The following is a 14,200-nucleotide window of genomic DNA, read 5'->3' as shown; positions in this document are numbered from 1 at the left end:
GTACCACGGTGTAGGGGGGGCAGAGAAGTATCGAAGTCAGTTTCGTTGCTGTGCCGGGCTAATCACCTGCACAAAGGGAAAAGATAAAGGGAAACCAATCTTCGACAGTTCTGAGCATCTCTCAGCTCTTTCCGCTGGCATCATTGTAGCAGTTTGCCAATTGTAATAGGAACGACAATGGTTTCCAATGGAAACATTTCTCTCATACTAACCGCGTTCCTTCAACCAACTGGACAAAGCGAGCTTACATATTTCACCCCTTGCTCCATACTAAACAGAGGATTGCGAATGGAGCCGGGTACGTAACTCTAGGCTTACAGGGACGCCAGCCAGCCAGCCATGGAAACGCAGCAAACTAAAGTGCTTTGGGAGAATAATACTTCACATGGGCAACATGTCTTCCTAGGTATCTGATGAGCTGTGAAGGATCTAGCATTCCAGTAGCTATTGAATAGAACCAAGGGAAAACATCCCCCTCCCCCTCACCTACCCATCAATTTTTTTTAAATTGCATGTTTATTGGCGGGGCGGGGGAGTGGGCGGGAGATCACATTATTTCTTATTTTTCAATTCAAACTTTTGCCACAATTTGTGGTTATTTTGCCAAGCAGAAAAAAATATTTTGCCATGAAAATAACTTTTGTTTTTAAAAAAACGGCAGCCTCTCCAGTCATGTTTTTCAGAGCAAGTTTTCTCTGAGGGTGCATCTAAATTCTTTGCACTGAGAACAGACAATTGATGTCCTAATCAATACGAACATTTGCTCTGGATCAAATCAGGGTGTGTACGCTCACTGCATTTTTTCCACAGTTCCACTACTAAGGGTAATAAAGGAGTTGCTCTCAGGGACTCAATATTCCGAGTCACTCAAAACCCCTCCATTTCTTAAGCAAGCATCTGGATCAGGGGTCAAAGATACCACAAGGATGGGGGAGAGGAAAGACCACGAACACATACACACAAATACAGGGTGGGGCCTAGAATATGTCTTTACTGTTAGTATGATATCCCCCAATCATCTTTGCAAAACACAATTACATCTTCTATGAAGATTTCGCCTTCTTAATGCCACCATCCTTCTTAAGAGCTCCAGATCACAGGGAAACCATGCCCAATGGTGGTACAGAACCATATTTACCTTCAGATTGTTCCCACTTATGCTGAAATAAGTAAGGTAACAGACTACTTCTTGTTAGGCTGGAAAGTAGTGGAAACCCTTAGGTTGCCAGTTTGGCTTCCTCCCCTGCCTCCAGTAAAATACTGGTATTCCATCATGGTGTCCAGTAGCACATGGCTGCTTTGACATTGGCGAGTCACGTGATTGTCAAGAGTCATCTAAGGAAATATCTCAGCAAAGTTTTTAGCTTTATTTCCCCAGGAGGGTGGTGAAGCACTGGAATGCGTTACCTAGAGAGGTGGTGGAATCTCCATCCCCAGATGATTTTAAGTCCCAGCTTGACAAAGCCCTGGCTGGGATGATTTAGTTGGGGTTGACCCTGCTTCAGGCAGCGGGCTGGACTCGATATCCTGAGGTCTCTTCCCACCCTACAAGTCTACGATTCTAAGGTGAGACATCAGAGACCTATTACCCCCTGCCACCAATGGTTCACTGACTTGCCCCCAGCTAACCAGCCAAGCCGGCTGCCTTTTGTCTGGCAGGCATTCTCCTGGCGCAAACCCTTCTGCGGTCCAGATGTACAGTCAATATCCCTAACTTTAGATACAAGCTGACAGATGCATACAACGAGCCTAATCACATTCAGTACGTCATACCCTTGCCAAGGTCTCACATGCCTTGTCTTGCACAGCATACATCCTGGGGCTGCCTATGAACAATCCCCTGTGAACAATATTTGGATGGAGAGTTACACGCAGGGGTTACACGCGGCAGGTAACACCAGCCCCAAGGGTTCACAAGTCACGTCCACCCTGCTCCTCCTTCCATCAGAACAGCTCAAGAAGTGGAAGAGTGTTTTCTGAAAGATTTTGTCCGGAGTTTTGAGCCGGCTTCCAACGCTGAATTCCCCACCCCTGCCCCTTGCAGCATTGTCCGCTCGCCCCAATGTTACAGAGCAGGAATTCTGCCCCTGGCACGAACCTTCCACCTCCTCCCCAGCCCTCGGCACGACAATGCATTGCTTCTGCCCCATCCCCCCGCCCCGTGCCATTTCACCTCCCCAGACACACACCTGCCCCTTGCCAGGCATCACCTCGCCGCTCCTCCTGCAGATCTGGCCTTCCTGCCCTGACCTCGGTAGACAAGGGGAGGGGAGAGAGAGAGAAAGGGGGAGAAGGGACCAGCCTGACCCATTTCTCACAAGAGGGAAGGGTAGAGGAAACGCTGGGCTCTCCCTCCTCCTTCTTCCCCCTTCCCTCCTGTGGATTCTTCCTCTTCCACTACCAAAAAAGACTGGGGAGGGGCACTCTGCCTACTGCTTTCAGTCCCTCGGCTTGGCTGTTCTTCTCCAGGAAGGTGAGAAAGCTGGAAAGGCAGCCAACCAGAGTGGGCTATCCCCCAGGGGTGGCCAAAAGTCATGCAAGTGCAGGAGCTTTTGGCATAGCCATGCAACTAGCACCAGTGTTCTCCCCGCGATGAAATCCCGAGAGCTGGCAAGCCTGCATGTCGCAGGGCCAGCAGTCCGGTCACTGAAACGCAGCCATGGCCCCCGGAAGCCCAGGAGAGCAGGCAAACCTCCAGAGGAGCTTGGCGCATGCCTGGCTGGTGCCTACCAGCAGGGAGCGGACTGCAGCTCCGAGGGGGCCATTACCGACGTGAGCACAAAGCAAGGAGAGATTGAACGTAAAACGTCTGAATTACTAGGCTGGATGGTGTGAGGGTTCCCCAAGGGCCAGCGCCTGCCACGACTTTCCTTCCAAATCACACTGTTATTTACGGTAGTTCATCGGGGCCGGGGGGGTAAAGCTACAGAAAAAGACCAGGTACAGTGTGGGAACGATTCCTAGAACCTCAAAAGGACGTGCGAAGAATCTAGCGCGACTTCCATATTTCTCAAACCAGTCCGCCAGAGGACTCCAGCAGGTGGAATCCAGCCGCCAGGCCGTGTAACCCACACCCCTCCTGGCTGGTCTTCGCTGTCTGTGTAGCGACACCTAGACCACTGAGCCAGAGAAAGAACCAGTCTCCTCTCCAGCCGGCGCAGAGCGCCAGCTGGCTTTTAGCTCCCACTGGAGCGGCTCCTGCCCGAAGCTCCACAGATCCCAGGTCTGAATTCACCTCTGGGCCATCACCCCTGGATGGCAGAACCCCCCCGCGCCACAACACAAGCAAAACGTGCCAGTTAATGGGAAGCATCAGAGGCTGTTTCCAGAGTTCCACTTAAATCCGAACCAAGCAGGGACTGCTCGGCGGGTTCCTGCCGCTTAGGCTGGCTCAGGAACGAACGAGAGAGATCAAAGAGGCCCAGGTAGCGAATCCCTTTGAAGCTGGAAAATCACAAACATTGCAGGCGAGTGTTGGCTGCTCACGTGGCCGCTGTTGCACAGGCTCCTCCGAGAGGACGAGGCGCTGCCTAACTGCAGCGCAGCCCTGCCAGAGCAGTAACAAACGGCTGTCCGCCACACGTGCAGTGCATTTTGTACCACCACCCCCCCAGAGCAACTCGCAGGACACCGCCCAGCCGGTCAGGCCTCCAACCTGGCCTGCATTAACCGGCTGCACTTCAGCTGGTTTCCAGTCTCAGTTCAATCAGCCTTAGCCACAGGAGAGGCTCAGGAGAACAAATGACAGCTGTTCTTCTTGGGTCACACCCATCCCTCCAGTCCCCCCGGGAGCCGCAGCAGGCCGACAAGCCAGCCCCCGGCTTCCCACAACTGTGCTGCCTGATCCAGAGACCCCAGCAGTGGGCAGGTCTCCTTCCAGAGACTCTGTGGGAATGGATTCCAATAGCAAGCGGGGCAAAACCGACCTGCCAAAGGGAAACTAGCGAATGCTCGGTGGAGGGCGCGTAACTTTCGTTTCAAGCTCCCGGCAGGCGTTTAAAACACAACAGAAACAAAAGCCCTTTCAGAGCTGTAAAACGGACAGGGAAAAGAACCAGCGGCCTGTTTGGGAGGTGGAAAGCTCCTTGCTGAATGTACAGTTCCGGGGCTTGCCGGCTTTGCCCCCAGGCGCTGCGCGTGCTCCGAAACGACGCACGCCCACGGCAGAGCTCTGCGGCTGGAACCCCCCCCACCCCAGTGCTGCCGTGCACACCTCCAACAGCCTGCGCTGTCGCCTGGCCCCTAAAGAGTCCCGCAGAGCCATAGGCCCAACAGGCCAACAGCCAGGGCTCTGCCTCAGAGGGGAAGGGAGCAAGAGAAGCCACTTTCCCTGGACGTCTAGAGGGCTTTCTGCTCAATTTCCCCTTGTCACAGGGCCACCCAGGACTGCACACGTACCAGCTCCTCACCCCATCACACTCATGCGTGTGCAAAGGCCCTGGCGCACACACCTGCATGCACAAAAGGCGCCTCCTCCAAACCCCTGGGCCAAGCAGAGCTGGTCTCGCCGCCGCTCGAGGAAAGAGAGCAAGCCAGGGTGGGAAGAGGATTGCTTTGAATGCCACGGCAGGGCCCTGAATGCGATTCAGTGCCGGACGCTCCGCTCCCAGGGCAGTGGGGTTGGTTACGCCCCTGGTGCCCAGCTGGCTTACGAATGCAGCACGGTTCAGCCTCACCTCCCTCACGTGGGGCAGAGCGGGAGGGAGGGGCCAGAGGTGGCATTTGCCGTCCCAGACGAGCACGGACCACCGGCTGCCAAGCACGGGGGGCGGGAGGCAGGCAAATACTTCACAACTCACACACACCCTTGCGGGCCAGGCAACGCGCCACGACGCAAGCCCCGAGCGGGGCAGAGTCTTACCTTTGCAGGCCACGTTGTTCTCAGCCTCATAGCCGGCCTTGCAAGTGCAGCGGCCGATAGGCACCATCCACTCCCCGTCCCCATTGCAGTACAGCTTAATGGGCACGTCCACCTCCTCGGCATTGGGAATGCAGGTGCCACGCGCAATCACCAGGGAGGTGCTCTCCGCCCCAGTCATGGTCTCCGGGAAGATGGCAAAATTCTGCACCACACTCGGGCACTTCTTGAAGAAGACCCTGACCGAGAGCAGGGACATGCAGGCCCCGTAGTCCTGGAAGGCCAGGTAAAAGCCATTGCGGGTGAGGGGTCCGAAGCTCCTCACCTCGGTGTTCACCTTCATCAACCGGCCCCCAAAGTCCACCTGGGAGAAGCTCTCATCAGCGGCAATGGTGTCCACTTTGAGGTAGGGCGCCTCCGTCCAGAAGGCCGACTTCTTTGTGGCAATGACGGAGTCCGTCTCGTAGTAGTAGAGGTTGAAGGTCTCCTTGCAGGAGCCAGGGACGTTGGGGAGGCTGCTGCAGTCCCGCACCGTGAAGCGCATCTCGGTGTAGATGCGGTGGGCACCCCGCCGGTGGATGAACGTGGTGAGGAGCCAGTTGTTCTGATTGGGCTCGAAGACGTTGCACACCTGGTACGTGCGGATGGTGTTCAGGTTCTCATCGTAGCCGCTGACTTCTTCCCACTGGACAGATGGACAGACAGACAAAAGGAGAGCAAAACAGGCAATGAGACGGGGGTGACAGAGGTGGCTCTTGGACCAGCCCAGAGGCTCAGACAGTCAGTGCCTTAGGGCTCGGGCTCTAGGGACAAGGCGAAACAAAACCACAAAGTACAGCAGCAGAGGAAGAGAAGTTGCCCCGGTTATACGCATGCCTGCGGATACAGTAATGCTTTTCACATTCACAACGACACCACCACAAAAGGCATTTGCACCCAGTAGATCTCAGAGTATCTTACAAAGGAGCTCAGTGGCATTAGCCCCATGTTACAGATAGGCAAACTGAGGCACACAGCAGTCCTGTGATGTGCCCGAGGTGTCACAGCAGGCTTGTGGCAGAGACGAGACGAGCACCCAAGTTGCCCGAGTGCCAGGCTGGTATTCTCATCACTGGCTCTCTCCCCCCTCCTCCCGCTCACCTCTCTCTTTCATCTTCCCACCACTCCAAGATGATGTAATGCTGCATAATCACCTCCCAACTCTGAGGCAATGTCATGACAACAGGCGAAGGTGATTAGCTATTTTAGCCAAAGACAGGCAGCGCTACATGGCTGGAGGTTCCAGAAACCTCACTCATGCCGTGGCTCTAAGCCAGCGGCTCTCCAGCAGGGGACAACTGCAGAGAGCTGGTTAGTTGCACACAGGGTAGCACGTAAAAGGCCTTTCCCAGGGAGTGACTGTTCTAGCTGCCTCGGGGATGTCACTTGAGCGTAACTAGAAGGAAAGATGATCGAGACGCTCAGGAGTGGAACGGAACGGAACGGAAAGTGGGGCATGGGAACACTTCTCCGTTAGGCTGTCGCCAACATGTGGCTCTAAGAAGGTGCCAGACACCCCGCTGCAGGCAGTGCTATCGGAGTCTCGCTTGCGTGAGTAACTAAGTCAGCAAAACGGAGCCTGAGAATGCGATTTGCAATTGGCTTCCTGGAAGAGCATCAGTGCCTAACTGGCTGTGATTTTTAACCAACAAGCCACAGCTAACGGTAATAACCTGAGAGTCCTACAGACAGATTTATGCCCATATAACCCGTTCCTCTTAACGAGTCTGTGTTTATAGTCACTTTGTTAGTAACGGCGTCATTCATGCCGCGGTCTGTCTGCGCTACGGAGGACACAAGGCACAACTCCTACACGTGCCAGTGCCGGATGTCTGTGTAAGGCAGCTCTGGTGTGTCCAAGCTAAAACGCCTGATGGCCCTCCTGCGGGCGGATGTTAGCACACCGACAGGGAAGCGGGAGGCAGGACAGCAGTATGCTCTCTCTGCAGCATCAGTGCCTCATCGTGCGCTCACACATCTTTTCCTCCCTAATTCCACCAGGAAGCTGGAGCGCCGGCGTAGTCATGCTAGGTGGTCAGAACAGACAGACACACCCGCCGAGTAGCACAGGCAACCCCACCCCAGCGCAAACGGCGCGTGCGCTTAGGAGAGCTAACCAGCTCCCAGCTGAAGGCGGCCTGGCTGCACTGGGACCAGCCGTTAACCAAACAACCCCCTCCCTCCTGTGTCTTCTCTCTCCTCCTCATCCTGTTCCCCAATGTGCCCTGAAAGCCGCCAAGAGAGGCGGCATCTCCGCAGGCGACGAGAGGGAGTTTGGGCAGAACCCGGCGCTCTCTCGTTATCGTTACAGGCCACACAGCCGGGAGGCTGCTCTGGCTGACTGGTTTGGGAAGGGTTTTCCATCCCATTTTAGGGCTTCGCCTCATCAGCCCAAAATCACCTGCCTCACTTTCACCAGCTGCTTGGCCCTGCAGCATCAGCACCACCTCCAGTTCCAATGCCATTTCCACCAACGAATCCTCAACCCCCCGCTTCCCCGGCTGCTTGGATCCCAAGCTGTGCTGCCAAATTCAGATGGGAACAGTGAATCCCCTGGAGCCTGTGGGCCTGGCTAGCCACCCCCACCCTCCCCCCACACCCAACCCCCGGCCACTGACCGGAAAAGCAGCTGCAAGGGAGAGCAGGCTAAATACGCCCAGTGCCAGCAGAGATCAGCCGCTTGGGCTCAGCACCCAGGCAGCCGCTCACTAGCAAATCCAAGAACTGCCTAGCCCTGATCCGGCACCCCCTGCACAAGCAAACTGGCCGTGAGGGGCTGGGAGGTCTCTGGTGAGCGCGGTACCAGGGTGAGGCAGGGAGAGCTACCAGGATGAGGCACGAGACCGGAGAGGGTCTTGATCTCAAGGGGTCTGGTGGGGAGAGGATGCAGGGAGATTCCACAAGGCAGGGGAAGGGCCTGGCGCAGGCAGCTGTGGGCAGGGGTTAAGTTCAAACATCCCTCCCCTTGCACAGGTGCCCGGGGGCTGCTGCCAAGCACAAGGCCAGAGAAAGGCGATGGCTGCTAAGGGGCTGGAGCTGTGTGGCAGCAGGGGTCTGACCTGGCCTCCCCCGCCCACACAGCGGCTGTGGCAGAGCTCGCGAGGCACGTTCTCCCGGGTGCCCTGCCTCGTTCAGGTCAGCTCTGCCCTACCTCCATGACAGGCCGCGGCTAAGGGCCCTCAGACGGCACAGCAGGGCGCTGGCTCAGCCCGGGTCTGGGGCCATCTCAGCACAAGTTTTGGGCATTGCCCCGGGAGGAAACTCAGGATGATCAAGCTGCTGTCAGCGACCGTTTGGAGCTGCGCTGGTCTTTCCCGTGCTGGCAGGGCTGGGCTCGGGCAAGCAGGCTTAGCTCTGCTCCTCGCCAGAGGGGAAAGAGGCAAGGGATGAGTCAGGGAACGGGGCCCGGGGCCCAGAGACCAGGCATGCAAGGGAGTACGCCTGGAGCTGTACACGCTGGGGAGCTAGTTTCCCCAGTACAGCCCCACGCCTGAGGTCCAAGCCGCTGCCGGATTCCTGGACACAAGTGACGCCCTGTTCCCACTGCGGCCTAGGCTTTGCAGAAGCAGAGGAGGGCGCAGGTAGGCGAGAGACAGGCCACACAACCGGGAACCCCAGGTTGGAGGCGGCCCTGGCCATTCGTGGTGCCAGGCCCGTGAGCGGGCACAGAGCTGCACCAGCGCCTGCCTGGGCAGCAGCCCTGCGGCCGTGGTCACAGCCGCCTCGGTTGTGCCTTCTTTGTTTCGAGGGGATCCTTTGAAGTAACGCACAGGGCGCTGGGGTCCAAGACAATGCTCTTCCACATCCCTGGTGAGCTTGCAAACCCTGCCTGCGAGGAGCCTTAAAGAAAGAGTCCAATGAACTGGTCCATCCTCCTGGCTCCCGGCCCCAGCCCTCCTCCTCTCCCCCCGGTTCCCCGAGCCAACGCAGTGTGCAGCCGAGAGAACCGGGACAGCGCGGGGCCGGTGTTCAGCTGTCATCGCTCTCATGCGTGATTAGCCGGAGCTGTGGGCTGAATGGGGCCTGCCCCTGCTGCCCAGAATGGGTCGTGCAGAGCCATCTCATGGCAGTGGCTGTTTCTGGGCTCTGGAGGGTTCCTCGCAGCGCCTTGGTGCCAACAGGCATGCAGGAGCTTATTCCAGAGGGCTCGCATGCCTCTGGACACCCCTCCATGCTCCCTGCTGCAAGCGCTGGAATTGGTGCTAGCAGAGACGCCGTGGGAACACCGCAAATTTGGCCCTTGTGTTTTAGTGGGGACCCACACGCGCCTTGTGGGCTCAAACATCCTGGCGGCACCATGCACTGGAAATAAATGCACCCTCCAGTGTAACGTACAGCTATGGTACTCGTGTCACATGCTACTGGGGGCCATGCACAAACAGCTGGGGGCAGGACCCCTATATTGTACAAATACAGTGCATATCCACCAGTCCCCCTCCCAACAGCAAAATCCAGCCCCCTTCAGCTACCCCACGACAACAGTCTTCAACGTGCAACAGCTGAGGATCTGGCCCTGAAAATGGTACCCACGGACTTGTCACATGGCTCCTTTGTGTAGCCAAACCTATACTGTAGCTTTAAGATCCGAGTTGTAGAAGGAACAGTGTCCAGGGCCCGGCCAGGAACAGAGACATGCAGCTAGTCGAGTTCATGTGTGCAGCTCTGGCTGTGAGAAAGAGTGGAGCTGCAGGAAAGAGCCCGCACCAGGCCAGCATCAGACACCACCCAGCATGACGCAGCGAGAGCAAGGGCACGTCAGCACTACAGAGTTATTAGTCTGAAGTAAGCTATTTTGGAATAATGCATCCACACTACAGAGAAGCCCCGGAACAAGCAAAAAAATTTGTTTCAAAACTGTGTCCACACACAATAGAGCTTATTTCACATTAGCCCCAGAGTGCTTCCAAGGGCACTACATCAACACAGCAGCGTTATTTCAACATAAACTATTCTGGAAGAGTTTATTTCAAAATAGACTCTATTCCCAACCTATACAGCCCCTATTCTGAAATATCTAGTTTTAATAAATAGAATGAGGTCTACAGAACTCAAAATAACCCACCCACTATTTCAAAGTTATTTCGGAATAGCGGTTTTGCTGTTTAGACGCTTACAAAGTTATTTCGGAATAGCGGTCATGATTCCAAAATAACTTCTCTGTGTAGACACACCCTAACCGACTTGGTCGGGACAGAAAACAGGCACAAAGGGTCCCCAGAGACGGGAAGGAGGAAGGCACGGCCAGAGTTTTTGGAAAGCAGCAGCCAGAGTTTGGGTGCATGAAGAAGGAGGGGCAGGGAAGATAGGAAAAGCAATGGGGATTTATACCTTAATCCTCGCCACCAGAGGTGGACAGAGGTGAAGGCATCCGGTGCCGCACCCTCGGTTCCTTGCAGGACCTTGGGGAGGAAGGGACTGAAGAGAATTTTGGCGAGAGGAGCTGAGAGTTAGCTCAGCAAATGCCCCTCTCACGGCTCTGCTCCCCCCAGGCCAGCCCACTGAACAGGAGGCCACAGCCACAATCGGCAGCATTTGGCGATATGCTCTGTCCTCTCCACCCAGGCCCATCTGTGTTCTCTCTCTTCTCTACCCAGCTACCTGTCAATACCCATTGCCGCTGGGGGGCTGTGCAGGCGTGCACAAGAACCTTGATGTAGGGTGACCCTTGCAAAGCACATTTTACCCAGAGCAACAGATAACTAGCAGTGCTCATGCCTCCAGCCATACCAGGCCTGCAGAGGGCACCGTGCATTTTGACAGATTTCCGCCCAGCCCACATGCCCTTGAACAAGTCTCTGCTCTCTGCGTGTCACCCTCTCGGCTATGGCACAGTGTACACCCCAAGCACCATTTTGCTCTTGCGCTCATTACAGTGGGCCGTTGGCTCATTCTTGCGACAGAAAAAAGTTCAAGTGAAAAACAAAGAAACCAAAACTGATTCAAGTGAGGCAGCACCAGGCGCATATTAATTTGTGCGCATGGCCCAGGCTGCTGCAGGTGCGAAGAAAGGTAGGGGATGGGACAGCACAAGCAAATAAGTTTAAAAACAGAAGACCAGACACACAAGGTCAGACCAAAGGTCCATCCAGCCCAGTGTCCTGTCTGCCCACAGTGGCCAGAACCAGGTGCCCCCGGAGGAGTGAAGAGAACAGATAGTCATTGACTGATCCCTCCCACGTCACCCATTTCCAGCCTCTGACAGTCAGAGGCTAGAGGCACCATTCCTACCCATCCTGGCAAATAGCCGCCAAGCAACCTCACCGCCACGAGTTTATCTAGTTCTTTTTTGAACCCTGTGAAAGTCCTGGCCTTCACCTCATCTTCGGGCCAGGAGCTCCCCAGGCCAACCGTGCGCTACATGAAGAAAATGTTTTTCTTCTTCTTCTTGTTTTAAACCTGTTAATTTCATTTAGTGACCGCTAGTTCTCATGTTATGAAGAGTTTGTGACGTTTAAGCCTGATCTGTTCAGTTTACCCTGCCAATTGCCTCTTCTCTATAGCTCTCAGCCTGCGTATCTGTCTCTTTGCATATGTTTACAGATATCATATTTACCTACCCCCTTGTTCAGTCTTTTGTCTGCATGCAAATACCTGTTTCCCATCCACTTAGTTATCTGCCTAGCTCTCTCCTGTCAGTCTGTTGGAGGGATTTCAACAACGAACTCGTTTTCACGTCAGTAACTTCCTTCCAGCGTTGAGCTGCACAGGAAAGCAGTGTGAAGTGACAGAAGGCTGAGGCGCTGCTTTTATTAACCCTGTTGGAAAGCGCAAAGAGACCGGGCTATTCCAAGGGAGCCAAGCGAGGGCACGTTAAAAAGGAGGAGAAGAGGAAATGCTGTTTCACCCAACTGCGCGGTTTGCTTCCCCCGCACACGGTAATCTAGAGGCCAAGAGCTCAGGAGGATTCAGAAAAGAACTGAAGGGCTCAGCTGGCTAAAGCATCTCCCGCCGGCATCCCTTCCCAACGCACACAGCTTTCGGGCTCACCAGGGGTGTGGTAGCAGAGGGCACTGAGCAGGAAGCTGCTAGAATTGCAGTGGGGCAATAACCAGCCACCCGAGGGCGTGAGGAACATCAGCAATGACTCTTCTAGCTGCACCTGCCCAAGCACTTTGCCTTGCCTCTTGACTCTCAGCTGCACAGGCTACACGGGAGCCACTTTTGGCCAGCTGAACCTTGGCCTAGGGAAGAGAGAGAGGGCAGCCCTTGAACTTGCATTTTCTTTTGAACGTCTTTGTCGATGGAAAAGTTGTGTTTTGACGCACGCATGCCCTCGTGGAAAGCGGCTGCATTCCTCAGACGTTTTCCATTGGCAAACCGAAAATCTGAACACCAAAGCTGAGTGGTTGGCCAGAATCTCTCTGCTCTCCGCAGCTTACAGCCGTGCAACTTAGACTGGCGTCCAAAAAGTTTGATTTTTCTGGTTACGTGACACTTTTTTTTTTTTTTTTTGTAGTTTTGAGGGTTTGTGTGAAATGAAACCAAAATTTCAGTGTTTGTCAAGATTTTCCAGTGCAGACCAGATCCTTTTCCAACCACTTCTAAGAAGCAAGTACCCGCAGAGTGACATCAGGACCTGGCTGAAGTCACGGGCAAACCCTGCAAGGGGACCATTATTTCACCAGCAGATCTTAGGGGCCAGCCTGGAAGAAAAAGCGCTCTACCTGTGTGCATGGATTATGCCGTCTTAAAGCAATATAGTTCACAACATTCAGGAGATTTAATCTCTGAATACATTTTATTACTGCTGTGCAGATGTCCAGTACCTGTACAGAGCAGGAAATTGCAGAAACCTGCTTTAGACATATTTATTGAGAGCTGTTAAGCTGAACAAAAGGCTAAGATTATACGCTTACAAGAGGATACTTAAAGAATATTACTTAAATGCTCAAGTGGGCTTGGGAGCAGGAGGAGGCCTCACTTACATGCAGTCGCATCTGAATTGGATTGACCATTGTGTTTTGAGTTTGTAGGGATACATGGATGTTAGCTCTCTCTGGCAAGGAGAGCTTTATTGGAATACTGGAGCCAGTTTTGTTGCATGCTTCAAAAAGGATGATGAAAACTTCAAAAGGCTTCAGCAAGGAGCTGCACGAGTTGTTGAAGGCGGAGAAAAATACGTTCCGGCGAGGGACCAAAGACGTGCACGCTAGTTATTCCATTAAAGAAAAGGTTAAAACGGTAACTCAAGCAACAGTCGGCAAGTAGCTCCTAGTAAAGGGTTCTTTGATCTAGGATAGGATGGCATAAGTGGAGCTGACACGTAGATGCCGATGCTAGAAAAAGTCAGGCTAGAAATAAGGCTCAAACATTTAATACTGACAGTAGCAAACCACTGTAACAATTTACCTGTGGAGGTTTTTCCACTGCTGGGAGTCACAGTGGCACAGGGATCTCTCTCTCAAAGACAGGCCTAGCTCAAGCAGAAACAATGGGTGGTTCAGAATGCCTGGTCTGCACCTACCTCCTGAGGGCTTCCCCCGTCCCTGTGTGAGAGGGGCTGTCACCAGCTCCTTTTCCTTGCTATTCCAGCCAGCGTTCTGGTGACTTGTCACTCTCAGCTACATGGGGCTGGCTTTCGGCAAGTGCTCAGCCCTCGAACAGGCACCCAAACAAGGGCAAGAGGCTGAGAAGAGCCCACGCGGGGTGTCCCCAGAAGAGCCCACATACGAAGTGTCTCCCACAAAGAACAAAGTCAAGGCCCTTGCTTGGGTGCCTCAAAAGGAGCACAGCAGTTCTGAAGACTGAGCCTGGAGGGCCTCAGAAAAAATTAGCTCTGGCGCCAGGGAGGGCGAAAGCAGCAGCGAGTGGTATCTGGTGCAAGGCCACAGGGATCCCGAAACGCTGGTGCAGACCACTGTGATGGGAGGAAGGCTGCAGGAACCCAAAAGGTGACCATGCCTCTGTACAAGCCCTGCCTACCGAACCCCTGGGGGCCCCCAGCTAGAGGCAGCTGGGAGCGAAAGCTTGCGCCGAGACAGAACATAACCACATGAAGCCTATTGGATCGTTCACTACAGCAAAGCTCTGCCCTTGTGTTTTTATTGCTTCACCACGGTCATCCATCTTGCCAGCCGTCCACTGGCCTACCTCTGTGCCACCTCGCTTGCAGTTCCCAGCAGTGTAACCCTCCCGCTATCAATCTATCACACCCATCTGTTAAACAGAAGCCAGCCTTCCTAACTGATCTCTCTACGCCCCCCACCCCCATTTCTGCTCCTGTCTTTGTCTATCACTTTCTCTGTCAGGGGAATGTGAGTCAGGTTATTTTATGCTCCCATTGCTCAAAGACAGGTATTGTAT

General features: G+C 54.3%; 1 protein-coding gene across 2 annotated transcripts in view; it reads right to left on the bottom strand.

Moving 5' to 3' along the window:
* EPHB1 (EPH receptor B1) overlaps positions 1-14,200 on the bottom strand; it is a 271,605-nt gene that overhangs the window by 170,611 nt on the left and 86,794 nt on the right. For both annotated transcript variants that reach the window (XM_075004741.1, XM_075004742.1), the window contains exon 3: positions 4,862-5,543. In XM_075004741.1, the coding sequence (XP_074860842.1) occupies positions 4,862-5,543 (682 nt within the window). The remainder of the gene's footprint in view (positions 1-4,861; positions 5,544-14,200) is intronic.

Source organism: Carettochelys insculpta, chromosome 10 (assembly GCF_033958435.1).
Source record: "Carettochelys insculpta isolate YL-2023 chromosome 10, ASM3395843v1, whole genome shotgun sequence".
In the NCBI taxonomy this organism is placed as follows: Eukaryota; Metazoa; Chordata; order Testudines; family Carettochelyidae; genus Carettochelys; species Carettochelys insculpta.
This window is presented reverse-complemented; position numbering and strand designations above follow the sequence as displayed.